The 15709-nt window shown below is 32.4% G+C and overlaps 2 protein-coding genes across 3 annotated transcripts in view; one reads left to right on the top strand and one right to left on the bottom strand.

Moving 5' to 3' along the window:
• LOC143247329 (UPF0046 protein T07D4.2-like) overlaps nucleotides 1-15709 on the top strand; it is a 44287-nt gene that overhangs the window by 27846 nt on the left and 732 nt on the right. The gene's annotated exons all lie outside the window — the stretch shown is intronic.
• Nucleotides 1276-15709, bottom strand: part of LOC143247321 (glutamate [NMDA] receptor subunit 1-like) — a 117386-nt gene continuing 102952 nt past the window's right edge. Inside the window, exon 19 of one of the 2 annotated variants that reach the window (XM_076495167.1) lies at nucleotides 1276-5141. In XM_076495167.1, coding sequence (XP_076351282.1) covers nucleotides 4761-5141 — 381 coding nt within the window. In that variant the 3' untranslated portion in view covers nucleotides 1276-4760. Of the gene's footprint in view, nucleotides 5142-8561; nucleotides 8823-15709 lie in introns of those variants that run through there. The other variant, XM_076495176.1, reaches the window with a different exon arrangement.

Here is a 15709-nt window from a genome sequence, read left to right as displayed (position 1 = left end):
TTTCCATGTGATGACAGTATCAGAGTTTAGCCCGACCCTTGTTGCAATACTGGACAGTACATGTGTGGAAATCGTTCGGGTTATTGGAGTTTGTAAGCGGCAGTTTACTTGCTACATGTCTCTGTTGTTACCTTAGCATTGAAAAAGTTACAAATATATTAACACAGAGAATTACTTCATATAATACTTGTATACATTTTACGTTGTTAAATATAACAACGTAACGTTTTGTGACAAACAGTTTCCAATATAATACGGTTTTAAATGGTTATACAGCTTCTATGACGTCACATGTAAGCCACTTAAACAGCGCACGAAACTTACAACAAATGGAATATGGTACAACACACAATATGTCGGTATTGCCAGACAAAAGACCACAGTGTATGAGCGCAGCTGTTAAAAATTAAAATGTACTTATACCAACTTTTCTGCGACTTTTCAAGCAAATATTTAACAAAGAACACCTATAGTCGACAAACTATCCTCGGTGAATGTTTAAAAAAAAGTATTTTTAAGTGGTGTTGCTTAGCAACTGATTTTCATTTATTCGTAACAATTTCCGCTACTAATATAATAGTAACCTTGTTTATATTATCGGTGTTGTGAAATGTAATTCAAATCTGCTGGAGTAAAAATGAATTATTTTCAATAGTTCGCTCTTAGTTTCTCAAATTATGGTGCGCAAACCATATTTCTACTCATAAAATATTATAAGTAATTCATTATTTCTCAGAGTTGTCTCATACTAGTGTGTCATCAGTATAGCTATCATAGAACCTGTTAAGAGAAGGATAGGCCAGAATAGTTTAAAGAACTTACTACATACGCATGATAAAACCAGTGCTTCAGATAATACGCTTGCACACTGAATGTTTGGCAATGTCTCGGTTCACAGGTATAAATTTAATGAATATTAACGTAGTTAACACGTAACATCACGTAGTCAGGTGCAGTTTTACTTATTGCTACGTTTCACGCTCAATCCTTTATTTCATTTTTTATTTTATCCCTGAAAACTAAGGGGAGGGGGTAAAGCTCTGACGTCATAAAACGTTGCTAGACGTGCATTAAGAACCAAAGTGAGTGGACTTCAGTTAGGAAAATAAGGCAGTTTCACAGATTTATTCCAAGAATGTTCCTAGAGGGTTTTAGTCTTGTTTTAAATCGTATCATTCCTGTATTTGGTTCAACGAAAACACTATGAAATCGTAACAGATGTTTATTCAGAGTAATTAATTACGTGTTACAAGTAGAGAGTACAAAGAAGAATGTATTTGTGCTCGAACCAGCAACAAAAACTGTATTTAAAAATACACTTAAACATTTTTATCACTCAAGTACTTACTAAAAGCAACAAATTCTTTTGGTCAGAGTACATGTTAAATTTTCCAGAATGTTATTAAAAATCAGTTTCAATAATTAATTTTAAAATAAATATAATGACAATTAGTTAAACTTCTTGGATAGTGATGTTAAACGCGTCTTTTTCCATTAGTTACTTAGGCAGTTATTTACAATATACAAGACGACATGCCTATATTATAACAATTCATACAGCTTTACACTTTACTTGTACCGCTTTTCAACACCAGCATCATTTCTCCAAAGTTTCGTTAAAGTTGCATATGTCACATCGTAGTTAGAATTTCAATAATTTTTGTCTTTGACAATTGGAAAAGCATAACGCCAATTCACTATCTTTATTGTTCTCCGATGGGGGTTCAATTCTCACTGTGGACACAACAAATGGCCCAGTGTAATTGTACTATAAGAAACGTTAGCGCTAAAGAACAACTATAATATATAATAATAATAATACTTCAACAAAACCGTTTATTATTTTCGATTTGTTTGACCAATTTTTACCTTATTAGTATTAAAGTAACTTAGGTTTTCCGTTGTGTGTGTGTTTAATAATGTTAAAGTGGCGTTAAAATGGCATATTTGTTTAACAAGTATGCCTTTCTCGTATAATTTTAGGTAAAACAAAAAAGAGACATTCAAGTGTATTTATTAGTTATTACGCCGTATTAACTAACCATGTTATTTTACAACTAAGTTTATGTTATTTACCACAAAAGAGGCAGTAAAGTACTAGTGAAAAGGATATACTGCTTAACCAACAAATCATAAAGACCGGACTTCAAAAATCTGTCAAGGTCGCTTATGTAACTCTAATAATTGATTTTTGGTGTGTTTTTTTTGTTTTTTTACCCTTGCAGATTACACAGATTTTTATACTGGTTAGACATCTAACGTACAAAATATTAGAAAAAAAAAGGTATGTTTATATAATTAATCAAACAACTAATATATATCATATATTACTATATCAACTTAGAATTTTTAAAATTGTCGAGCTAATACTGTAATTTTTTTAATTAGTTCTCATATTTAATGTGTTTAGAGTCATAAATTCTCACCAGTACTGTTGTCAATATCTTTTATCTTGTTTAATGTAATAACTTTCCCAAACTGTTAAGTTATCTCAATATAAACTATTTTAACTTTTCTCTATACAGAAACTTCTATGAATTTATAGAGGATATTTTGTAAATAATATCATTAATCGAGACTTATTTGAAATTAACCGTCATAAAACCCTAATCAACTTAAGTTTTGAAAGCTTTCTCTGTTTATTCTAAGTCTAGATTTGTGATCTAATAAAATAAGGTACCGAGTTGTGCTGTGTTTTAAAAATATATCTTAGATAATTCTATTACTTATTCATGTTTCAAGACATACAAACCCTTGCTGTAAGTATAAAAGAGCACCATCTACATAATTTTTTGTCAACTGTAGAAAAGTTATTGGAATTTTATCAAAAACGTTTTTCAACTTTGATATTAGAAATGTTTGTAACAATCACAAAGGTAGAGGTGAGCTCCAGTTTTTAAGATATATCAAAGTTTCAGTTGATTTTCCACAATCATGAAGTTCTGGTCAAAGTATGGCTTCTGTAACAGTAGGAAAACACTTAGTTATCTCTAGCCATTCCTTTGAAACTAAAGATAAAATCATATTTTATGACATTCGACATTCATATCTGTTTATGTTGAAGCTGATTTTTGTCAAAATCCTTCAAACATTTGTCCTGTATTGACACTAGTTTAGGTAGATGAGAACACTGACATCCACTATAATTCAGCGCCACCTGCTGATGGCTAAAAACTATTTGTTATTTGCATATTACAAACATACATATTAAAATGGTATACTGAAGTGCAAGGTATTGTTTTGATATTTCTTCCTACTTAAGTTTATAATGTTAAGTACAGTTTTATTGAAAAACTGGAATTATTTTATTACAATTTCACATATTTGGAGGCTCTTCTCGATATAACTTCTCGATTTTAAAATGTTTATTTTATATCAGTTCAATAAATTTTCCAGGAACTGTTAAAGTTTTTCGTAATCTCCGTTGTAAGGTTCTGGGGTGATAATGTTATTATATACCATAAGAGAAAGTACTATTACAATAAGAAAAAACATTTTGGAGAATAGTTTTGCACTTTCATATTTGGATATAAAAAAACGTTTCGTAAAATGTAATCGTAAATAAATGTACATCGATTAAAGAATTTTTAAATATTTACATTTATAAATAATTTACTGTCTTGGTTAGATATGCTGATTCTAAAGTAATATAATCTAAAAGGTTTATACAATTATTGTGCAACTATACATTTTTATATCAGCAATTTTACATCATCAATTTATATGATACTGAATCGTATTCAAGGAATTGAAAACATATTCGAGGCAATATTTAATGGTATTTAGAACAATACATTATTTAAACTTTCAAGACGCAATGTCTTGAAATTGTAGTTGGTCTGCTTAACCTGCTTTTTAATGGGCGATAAGCACTTATTCAAGTAGCTTTTTGTAAATTGCAGTGATTTGTTTATTGACTTGTTAAACATTTTATAGTTTCAACGTATGTACTACATACAACATTTTTCATAATTTGTAAAAGAAAAAATCACAACAACGAACTGTAGATATTGTTTTACATTGCCCAGGGAGAAAAAACTTGTAAAATAATAGGCCTCGGTTCTTATTGAGGCTTCTATTTTGTGAGAAAACTTCTAAGAAAATAAATAAATAGCGTTAATTAAATCCAATGAAGTTTTATTTTTCCGGAATATGTTAGTGTTAAGCGGCGAGATCGGGAATAAGCGACTATAACGTTTGAAGAAAACAAACAGTAACAACATCCATTTAGACATACTTTTCAGGAGATCTATCAGTTAACAATCTTGCAGGAGTTAGTCATTTACTGATCGAGACAATAAACAACGTATCTACAAAATAACTATTTTCGGATGATATCAACTAGTATATAATTCTAATTCTACCCGTGTGTGTTTGGCACAAGACTCGTGGCAACATTTTATTTATAATCCAAACTTGTGCATTTTCCGTTTCCGTTAGCTCGAGAGTCCCAAATGAGCAGAATACGGTCTGAAAGTACAACCCACGACAACTTTAACCACAGTACTCTCTTTACGACGTATGATTTCTACAGCAACTACTAAACTACAGCAGCAAACAAAACACATGCCACTAGCATCTACTGCCTATAATCGAGTTGACGATTTCTACAAATGTGACTTTGGAAGTGGTGTTCTGGTATCTCTAATGAATTTTCTTTCAGTCTGTTTCATGTCTAGAAGGATTTCATTTCCACGATTTAAGATAATATGAGTAGCTTTCAAAAACTTTGTTTTTCTTTTTTTGGTTTTCGTTTCTACTTACACCGGAATGTCATAGGAATTATTCCTTTTTATTAGTGGCTGATCTCCATGTGCTGAATAGGCTATCTTGGAACCTCGCATTCTTACCATAGGGGAGGCAGCAGGTGGTGGGGGCGGTGGAGGAATGCTGTTGAAGTCAGGGTCTATAACGGAACCCATCGGTGTAGGTGACGTGGAAGGTGTGGCCTTGTATTGCAAAGCTCGTGGTGGGGGTAGCGGCGGCAGAGGATCAATAAGAGAACTGATGGACGCAATTGCTCCATGGAGAGGAAAGCCTCGAGAATATCCCAACATGCTTTTTTCTATGGTAAAATCATCCATGCCATTGGCTTTGAAGCGTTTTTGTGCACGAAGTGTTGCACGAAGCGTCTTACGTTTCTGCGTAAAGAAAAACAAGTGTGATGAAAATGACTCGTAACGTTTGAAATTATATTCGAAAACAAGTGTTTTTAGCTGAAGCAAACAAATATCTGTTTAATTTATTTATTTCTACTAAAATATATCGAGAAGTAATAACATAAATCATTCACATAAAAAAGAGGAAGGCATTTATTACAAAATATAAGTCATACTTGTTTTCATTTTGTAACATACTGATATAAAGTACTGTACTAGATCAGACTAAAAAGGCTTAGAACTTATAACAGGTTGTTATTTACATCTAGTTACACGGTGGATAATTATTGTCACAGCTGCTGAGACGCTCAAGTTCTCTGACATCTTGTAGAGTGAAAAAGAAACTCAGTAAAACATAATTTCACTTTATTCTGTATATATGGGAAAGGCACGAAAGTCATCTGATGTCATCTCTAATTTTGAACTATTTACTGACCAAACAGAAGTTAGCTAGAGAACAGCATTCTGCAAAGTACCATCTATGCTAATTATGATACACCCACAAGCCACGAACTCCATAGCTCTAACACAAGGTCAACCGACGCAAAAAACAAAACACAATATGTCGTACTACATCAGCTGTATTTAAAATTGTAGCATCCGTTAACGGTAAGAAATTAGTAAGAAGATATTTTCACTGATAGTATACATCATGTTTTTCATGTTTTGAAGAACTAGAATGAATAATTATAATCTATCAATAAATATGAAATTTTCTACATTTACGTTCAAATTTATCTGGCTAACAGCATCTAACTCTGATTTGAACCCCATCTACATGTGTGTTTCACTAAATCCCTTTCGTTCGCCATTTTCGAATAACCTGATATAGAAAAAATTGAGCTTTTTTTCATTTAGTTGTTTACGTGTCGGTGTAGTGACTATAAGCTTCTGTGATACCAGCTCCAACACTGAAGCCGCCCATTTAAATAACATAAATCGATGCAAATATTCATAGCAACGAAATACTAATGCACGTATTCTTAGTATATTTTAATAACAGCATAAGCTAATACACATATTCTGAATTACAAAATATACTAATAATGCGGCCCAGCATGGCCAAGTGGGTAGGGGGCGCTTATCTTGCATTGTTTTGTAATTCGCGCAAAGCTACTCGAGAGCTATCTGCGCTAGCTGTCTAATTTAGAAGTGTAAGACTAGAGGGAAGGCGGCTAGTCATCACTATCCACCGCCAACTCTTGGGCTACTCTTTTACCAACGAATAGTGGGATTGACCGTTACATTATAACGCCCCCACGGCTGAAAGGGCGAGCATGTTTGGTGCGATCGGGAATCGAACCCGCGACCCTTAGATTGCGAAACAAGTTGCCCCGGCATGGCCAAGTGTGTTAAGGCGTTCGACTGTTACGATCAACCCCACTATTTGTTGGTAAAAGAGTAGCCCAAGAATTGGCAGTGGGTGGTGATGACAAACTGTTTTCTCTCCAATTCCTACCCTACTAAATTAGGGACGGCTAGCGCAGATAACCCTTGTGTAGCTTTGCGCGAAATTCAAAGAAAAAAACTAATATACGTATTCGTAATAACAACATTGGCTACTATTTTTAATAACATCATACACGTATTCACAGTAAATGCATACTCTAATACAAACATTGTAGAAGGACATCATACCGAACATCTTCAAGTTATTTGAGCACATTATTTTCACTTTGATTAAATTGCCGCGGAAGTGATTTGTGGCAAAAAACTTTACGAAAGCTTTTTCTAAGCCTAAAAGTTGCATAGCTACCATGTATGCTCAAGTATCCACAGCATTTTCACTCTAATCCACTCTAATCTAAATTCAGGTTTGAGGGTTCCATATCTTAAAATTTAATTAAAATATTCTAGTACTGATTCTCATTGGATTTCTTTCATAATTTGTAAACTATCTCTGAAAGGCGCGTGGTTTACTCATCTATTCTTATAAGAAATTGGTATTTTCTATATATAACAGCCACTTCACATTAACGTGCTTATTGTTGGGTTTTGGCCAAACAGGTGGCAGTGGCAGTCTCTAGAAATGCATAGACGTTTTTCACGATCCAATTTTCCACCATCAAAAACTTTTATTACCAATGTGCGTAGGTACTGATCTAATCAACAAAATTATTTTTGTTCATTCCTACAAAGCATATAGAAATTAACGTTTTTAATCAAGAGTGGTCAGAAGTCAGGATGGTATCTGTTTCTAGAAAATAAAAAGACAAAACAAGCAATTAGAGACTTAGTTAGTCAGCTTGTAAAGTTCTGTAATAAGAAATAATTACTGTATACCAGCAATGAAAAATATAATGGTATATCCTTTATTATTATTTATTTTAAAGTAATTTAGTATATATATCTTAGTGAAGATGAATACATTTTAATGAAGTTAAATAAGCAAAATCACAAGGAAGGACTGCATTAAAAACAGCAAATCCAAACCTCTGACTAACTATATTATTTTTGTAACATAAAAAATAAGCATAAACAAAAATAAATTAAAAAAACGCTGCACTAATAGAAAAGATTACAGGGTACAATTTATAATACAGGATTATAAAACGTACCTTGGTTTTGGAAGTGGCTGGAAAAGTAAGACCCACATTGCATAACTGTCTGTAGACAGTGAAGGGTGATATAGATGTTGGACGTTGTGAGTTTGAGCACCCATATATCGCTCTCATAATTTCTATTTTTATATCTATTGCTACTCTTTTATCTCTTATGTGAGAGTGACGAATGGAGGTTAAGACTGATAGACAATGTATCCCCACCGCAGTGTGGGTCATACATCCGAGTCACCTCCAAATCTAAGGTATGTTTTATAATCCCACATTATAGCTTGTACCCTATGATCTTTCCAACAGGTGCAGCATTTTTTGTTTAAGTTATTTTTGTTTTGGCTTGTTTTTTAAGTGATAACAAACTAATATATACACATATTAACGTATTCTTAAGAAATGTGTATCTTTACAAATTCGCCTATATTAAGAATGTAAAAAATTTTAAGAGTGACAATACAACTAATATTTCTTTTATAACAGTTGTATTTTTATATAATTATTTTCCACTTATTTGGTCTCCCGCTGGTACAGCGGTAAGTCTACGGATTTACAACGCTAAAATCAGGGGCTCGATTCCTCTCGGTGAACTCAGTAGATAGCCCGATGAGGCTTTACTATACAAAAAAACATACACTTTACTTATTTGTTTGTTTCTTTAATTATCGCAGGGTTTTTAGATGACAAATGAGTTTTAAACTGCCTAATACTGTAGCTGTTGTTGTTATTTTGAATTAAGCACAAAGCTACACAATGGGCTATCTGTGCTCTGCTCACCACGGGTACGAAACCCGGCTTTTAGCAGACATACCGCTGAGCCACTGGGGGCGCCTATTATTGTATCTATAAAAGATTAATTTATTTTAAGGACTGACAACAGGAACGTAATACCATTTTAGTATTATGAATTTTGAATTTTAACTTCTTTTGTAAAACTCTTAACACATTTAGCAGTCAAAGATGGTGCTCACAGCGGTACGACTGCAGATTAACAACGATAAAAAGTGGGTTTCGATACCTGTATGGGGCAGAGCACAGATAGTCCATTGTGTAGCTTTGTGCCTAACTTCAAACAAACAGTCAATGATGAACATTCTTTAAAGTTGGCAAACTAGAAATAAACGATTCACAGGTCAATAAAGCTTTCATTTGATACATCACATAAAGTCAACGATGACCGAACTCATTAACATCACAATAAATTTAGCTACCCATGCATAAATGACTGTTAAACATTGAATTTAATAGCAGAAACGTAATTACAAATAATTTAATAAGGGCAAAAAATAAATAGAAAATACCTATTCTGATATATTTACAAACAATTCACCCTTTTACACGCACTTTATTTGGTGTGTATAAAGCGTACACAAACGTAATTGTTCAGAAAAAAAAAAGGTTTTATGTTAAAAATAAATGTTCTTTGAAAAACAAACAAAATGGAACAATCACTAGCCGAAGCACTTGAAATTCTTTTATGCAGGATGAGATTAAATTAATATATGAGACTTTTTTTTCCTTTTTATTAACTATATTTTTGTGCACTATCAAGCCTAAAGCGCGTGTATACCCGATTTAAATTTATCACTCGATAGGATCTCTACCAGACTATCCTCAAGTTGAAACTGTTTCAGGCAGGATTAGGGTAAATTAATCTATGAGGCCTTGGACAAAGAAAACATTAATCGAAGGAGTTTGACTTCCTGAGTCCGAAACAGTAATTAGGTCTCAAATCGGTCAAGAGATAACGGAGCTAGGAGCTAAACGTTTTTGCTTGAAAACAAACAAAATCAGACCTGTCCTATAAGCCTAAAAACTAATTAAGGTAAATTTTAGGTTTCTTGATTACAGAAAGTATTCGTATACACCTAATCATAAATGTTTCAGTGGATATTTACTAATAGACGAAAAACTCATTAAAAATTGCAGAAGAGTGAAAATTATTAATTTTTTTTTTGTTTCAGAGTACCACATAAATAAATAAAAAACATCTCTATTGTCTGTTCATCATGCTAATTTTCTTCTGAATGAGTAATTATACAAAGAAAAGGGAAAAAATTGTTTCCTTGAGTACATTGTAGTTCCTAAAATTTCGATATCGATCCGTTAGTCTTTGTATGTGCGGAATTGTCAGAGCAAAAATGTTTCTTTTTGTGAGGGAAATTATACTAAGAAAGCAAGCAAACAGGACTTCTTCCGTAGATTGATTGAAAGAAATATTTTGAAGATAGGAGCATGAACGAAAAAAAATGCGTTAAGAGAAATATATAATTGAGTATACATGAAAAAAATGTTAGAATAAAGTCGAACATTGAATTTCAGGCTATTTTCAACGAACATTGGAAGGTAAATCATATTTAGTGCAACAGAAACTTAATGGAAGTTCTTGGGTTCAGCAAACAGTTAAAATGTTTTGTCCCCTTTTTGCTTTAATAACCGCAGACAGTATTCCAAGCATTGTTGCAACAGATTTAATCAAAGTGTCCTTTTGTAATTTACTTCAGGTGTGTCTAATATACTCCCATATATATACTCCAAGTTTCTTTGGAAGTAACTTTTGAGTTTACAGTCTATCAAATCTAAGATTTACTTAACAGTGTTGAGGTTGGGGCTCAGTGAAGACATTACATAATTTGATTGACTCCAACAGCTTCCTTCTTAACTAAGCAATTCCTGTATAGGTTGGATGAGTGTTTGGGGTCATTATCTTCTTGGTAGTAGAATCATTGACCAATAATACACAAAAAACTGGATGTACTATGATGGATTAATTAATATCTGATGGTACTTACGCTGGTTCATTATCCTATCTATTTTGCAAATATCTCCTGTCGCTCCAGCCTAAAAAACACCCCAAAACCACCACATTGCTTCATGCTATACACTGAGATAAGAATAGTTCGTCTTTCTTCCGCCGAACGTACAATCAACGTTTTAAACTAAATATTTCAAATTTGGACTCATCCGTCTATAAAATCCTTTTCTAGTCATCAACAGTCCAGTTTTGTACTTTTTCACAAATTACAGTCTCTTGAGAATATTTTGAGATTGAAGTAAAGGTTTTTTTTAACTGATACACAACCAAATATTCTATTCTCATCGAGTCTTCTGGACACTTTTCTGTCGTTTGGTAATGGTGGTTTAATCTCATACTTGAGATCAGTAACAGTCTTTCTTCTATTCCGAAAGCTGCATAAACAAAGATACTAAACACCAATATCAATGAGTTTAAGTATTCTGCCTCTCCGTTCCCTATTTCCAAATTTAGGTGTATCGGTGTCACGATCTAGGGTGTACTTTACAGTATTTAGGGATCGTTTCAAGTCTGCAGCATTTGTCGGAGTGTCCAACCAGCACCACGTAAAGTGCTTATGCGAATCTACTGCTGTACTGCTAGTTAACTGCACATTTAATATATATAACTTAATATATAGTGTCAAATATCGTTTTTATGAAGGTTTAGTTGTAGAGTGTTATTAAATTGATTTATTCTGGCATATACTGGCATCATATGCCATCTCTTTGCTAGCCTCTTTCTTTACAAGTTAAGACACTGCATGGGGTACTATGACAGTTATTTCAAACCCTAAATTTTATCAGTACGTTTATTCAAGCAGAACCCTTATGACATGCCCTTTGTACAAATATATGGTAATTCTAAAGAATGATAAGTATTCTTACCCTGGCTCATTCATTTGTCAACAGGGTTCAGTGAAGTGTTACTATTGCGTTGAAATTTACATTCTGTAATAGCATGGAAGAATTAACCTATAAAATAGAAAGAATGACAAAATATTCTCTTATCCTAACACTTTTGCACAGTACTGTGTATTTGTTGTTGGTTTATACACCTTTTATTTATGTCGATATTATATATATGCATGATTTTATTATACTATATCGAATAAATTGACTTGAATTTAATATCTACCCTTTGATACTTCTTACAGAAATGAAACGTAAAAAAGCATTCACTTTGGTAACGGTCTTTTTTTTTTTTTGCACTCAGTAAAATGACAAAGAATGGTGGCATCCAGCGGAAAAAAATCCCCGTGGCTATTCAATGAACCTGAGCAGTCTACTGTATAGGTTGCACGCACTGCATCGAAAGCCAAACATTTTTGCCAACAATGCATTGCAGTCGGTCTCTTTAGCTTAAAAGCAAGCGCGATGCAATTTTCCTTATTGAAATAACACACAGAATAGAAATATACGGTTGTAAACCGTCCAATTGACAGTAATCTTGTATATACGCTCTGATCCTAAGGATTGAGTTGACAACTTTTATATTCATTCATCAGTATTTTTAGAAAAATTGAGATATTTCAGTGAGAATCTGCTAGTTGAAGCTATAAACTGCTTACACACGAGCCTATATCTTGTTTCTGGTAGACTAGACATGTTGCTATAAGGAAAATGGGGAATGTGCTATTGTAATCGTAAAGCAAGCGAGGAGACGCGGAGAAAAGTTGGGTATGGTTCATTTTCCTTAGATGCTTTCTTTCATTGCATTTATGTGTTATAAAAGTATTTTTGAGAAATTTTGTGAGACGCGATTACTTATGTTGTTTTAACTTCTATAAAATTTATACAAAAAGACGTTAGATGGAATGAAAATAAATTTTTGATGCTTTGTTAAAAGAACGTTTGTTTTCTTGTAAGCTACTGTTAACAGAGATTAACAAATATAGTTATAAGTCGCTAGAAAATTGTTGTACAATGGAAATATGAATTTATACAAACTTAGGTAAAATAGACTTACGTCACTCACGAAGACTTAGTTTCAGAAGAAAATAAAAAAATAATAACCTTAGGAATTGTTCAGTATTATAATATTGCAGTTTTCATTGAACACCTATAAAAGTTATATTTATTAATTAATATTTAGAAAATAGGATAAACAACTATATAATACTTTTGTTTAAAACAACGTCTGTACTCATAGGTAATGTAGAGATTGCACATTATGTTGATAATTATGTGTAGGTAGTTACTTGTTAATTGATTTAAAGATGATTTTTATGGTATAAGGTATACCGTAATTTCTTAAAGTGCATGCAAAATATCGGCTGCAGACGTGGAGTAACTTAAGTTAAACATATTTTTGTGACATTAAAAACTGTTTATGTTATCAGGAATTGCATTACGAAATCCGTCTTTAAAACAACGAGTAATTAATTATCTATACTACATCTTAATTGAGAGAGGTGATATTTAGGTGAATTGGAGTCGTAATTCCCCATCACCATGATAACTATAAGTATTTTAATATCTATGAAAATCGTTGATAATAACAAATATATTAACATTTACGAAGTCGAACATATTTTGTGCCAAAACCTAATGATGTTAAGAAAGTTTAAACTTAAACTCAACTTAATTCTTTATATATGGGCTATTGCTAGTTTCTGTATTTTATTCACTCCGGTTGGGTTACAAGGAAGTTTCTGAAACTACAACGCAAAAATCTGGGGTTGGATTTCTGCGGTGAACAAAGTGCACATAACCAATCTATGTGTATCTATGCACCAAGAAAATAATATCTGTATTATCTAATATTTGAAAAAATGTCCCCCGATGGTTTAGTGACAAAACTGAGGGCTTATAACGCTAAAACTTGAGTGTCAGTACCATTAAGAGAATAGTTTTTCTACCGATTTGTATACAAGTGAGTTGATTTACTAAGCTAACAAAACGATAGCTCAACTTAAATAAACCACAATAATTCATATAAATCAGCACTACAGAGTAAATTTCACTGTTTTAAAATATTTAAAACATTTTCTAGATACAACAAGAACTAACAATCACAATCGGATAAGGTTCTTAAAGCAATAAAAAAACAACAAATCTCTAGTTAATTGTTAACCTCTATGTTTTTATGACAAAAAAATGAAATTTGGCGATTTTACAAAGTTGATGGGATCCGTTGTTTATTTCTCGCTGGTACATAAATATTTTAATGTCAATGTAATTCAAAACTGTAAAGTTTTACTGACAGACTTTCTACAGTTGAAATTTTATTTCGTGTTGAAAAACAAAACAGAAATCAGACATCAAAACTGTTACTGATGTTAAGCTGCTCAATATACTACGTACAGTCGCAGTAAAGGTTTTCCTGAAGAAGAATAGTCAACGATTTGAAAGCGCTCGAGTTTTGGGTCTCATTTTAAAAATAGTTTTAAAGGTTGATGTTAAGTCACACAACCTGCTACATACAGTCACAACTGTAAAGACTGATGTTAAGTCACACAACCTGCTACTTACAGTCACAATTGTAAAGACTGATGTTAAGTCACACAACCTGCTACATACAGTCACAACTGTAAAGACCGATGTTAAGTCACACAACCTGCTACATACAGTCACAACTGTAAAGACTGATGTTAAGTCACACAACCTGCTACATACAGTCACAACTGTAAAGACTGATGTTAAGTCACACAACCTGCTACATACAGTCACAACTGTAAAGACTGATGTTAAGTCACACAACCTGCTACATACAGTCACAGTTGTAAAGACTGATGTTAACTCACACAATCTGCTATATACATTTCAAGTTGATGTTCAGTCATTCAATCAGCTTTTTCTCGATGGGACAGCTGTAAGTTTTCTGATTTACAATATTAAAGTCGGGATTTTGATTCTCCTTGGCGGGGTGAACACAGTAGACAACCCGTTGTGGCTTTTTTTGTAAGAAAACACATTCAATCTGTTACATACAGCCACAGCTGTATGGGTTAATGCAAAGTGTCACTTTCAGAGGGCAGACTGTAATAGTTCTATATCAAACCATGTTACGGGCGTTCTTATGAAAGAAAAACGTTATACTCACCAATATAAAATATCTTATACAATACATTAACACATAAAATACGAACAGATTTTGTGTTATGAATATATGTACATGAATAATTCAGTCCAAATTTCTAAAGATTGTTTCATAAGGCTGCCATAAATAAGGATCAGCTGTTGTTGTTTTTTTACAACAGACGGACTTATAAATATTTTTACTCAGTTAATGCTATTTTGATATGAAAACTAAAAAATATCTATTTTTCATACAGATAGACAATTTCTTTCTTGATAAAAAGCCGATAAAAATGGGATTGAAATTACAGAATATAGATGTTTTTGTTTTGGTACTAAAATTGATTTAACAAGAAAAATTAATTCTTCAAGACTCGACTCATTCTTTAATAGTAGATTCATTCTTTATGTTATTATAGATATTTAGGTCCGAAATTATCTTTAGCAGCGAGATCACTGATTAAAACAATACATTCTAAACTTTATAAGCAAGTAGTAATAAAAGTGTATTTAAACTCATTACCAGCTTTGATTTTTAGTTCCGTTCTAAGTAGGTAGTTTATATTGAATTGATATTAATTACCAATCATTTTGATAAAGTGTATAACTTACCAGTCTTGCTAAATTACTTGGATTTTCCATTATGTTATTGTACACATTAGTTAACGTTTGGATCAATAGTATAACTTAACAATCTTTCTAAGGTACAGAATTTTCTTTAATAACATTATGGATACACACACATACATGTATTGTTTATCATTACCAGTCGTAGTAAACTATAGCCTTTTTTATGCTATTATACATATTATTTAGCGATTTGATTAAAAGTGTAACTTACCTAACGTGTATAAAGGCTAGTGTGTGTCACATCACGTTTGATTTTCTTTCATTTCTCGAAATAAAAGGAGTCATTAAAGTCAAAATGCATTTATTAAGATAGTACAGTTCCATTACTGTTTGCCTATTACTATTTTAGTGATGGGGATGCAAGAACTCTGTGAAACCTTATAAGTGTAGTGAGTGTTGATATAATAATTCTAAAATAAAGTTGTAATGTGAAATCACCTAGCCTAGAACCAAGTGCATAAGAGTTATCATGAATTTTAAAGTTAAGTCGTTTCTGAATTACGTTCAGTTTAAAACTTAAGTCATTTTTAATTAAAATATTTATCTTATATCGCC

Source organism: Tachypleus tridentatus, chromosome 1 (assembly GCF_004210375.1).
Source record: "Tachypleus tridentatus isolate NWPU-2018 chromosome 1, ASM421037v1, whole genome shotgun sequence".
NCBI lineage: Eukaryota > Metazoa > Arthropoda > Merostomata > Xiphosura > Limulidae > Tachypleus > Tachypleus tridentatus.
Note: the sequence above shows the minus strand (reverse complement) of the source record. Positions and strands in the feature narration are given on the sequence as shown.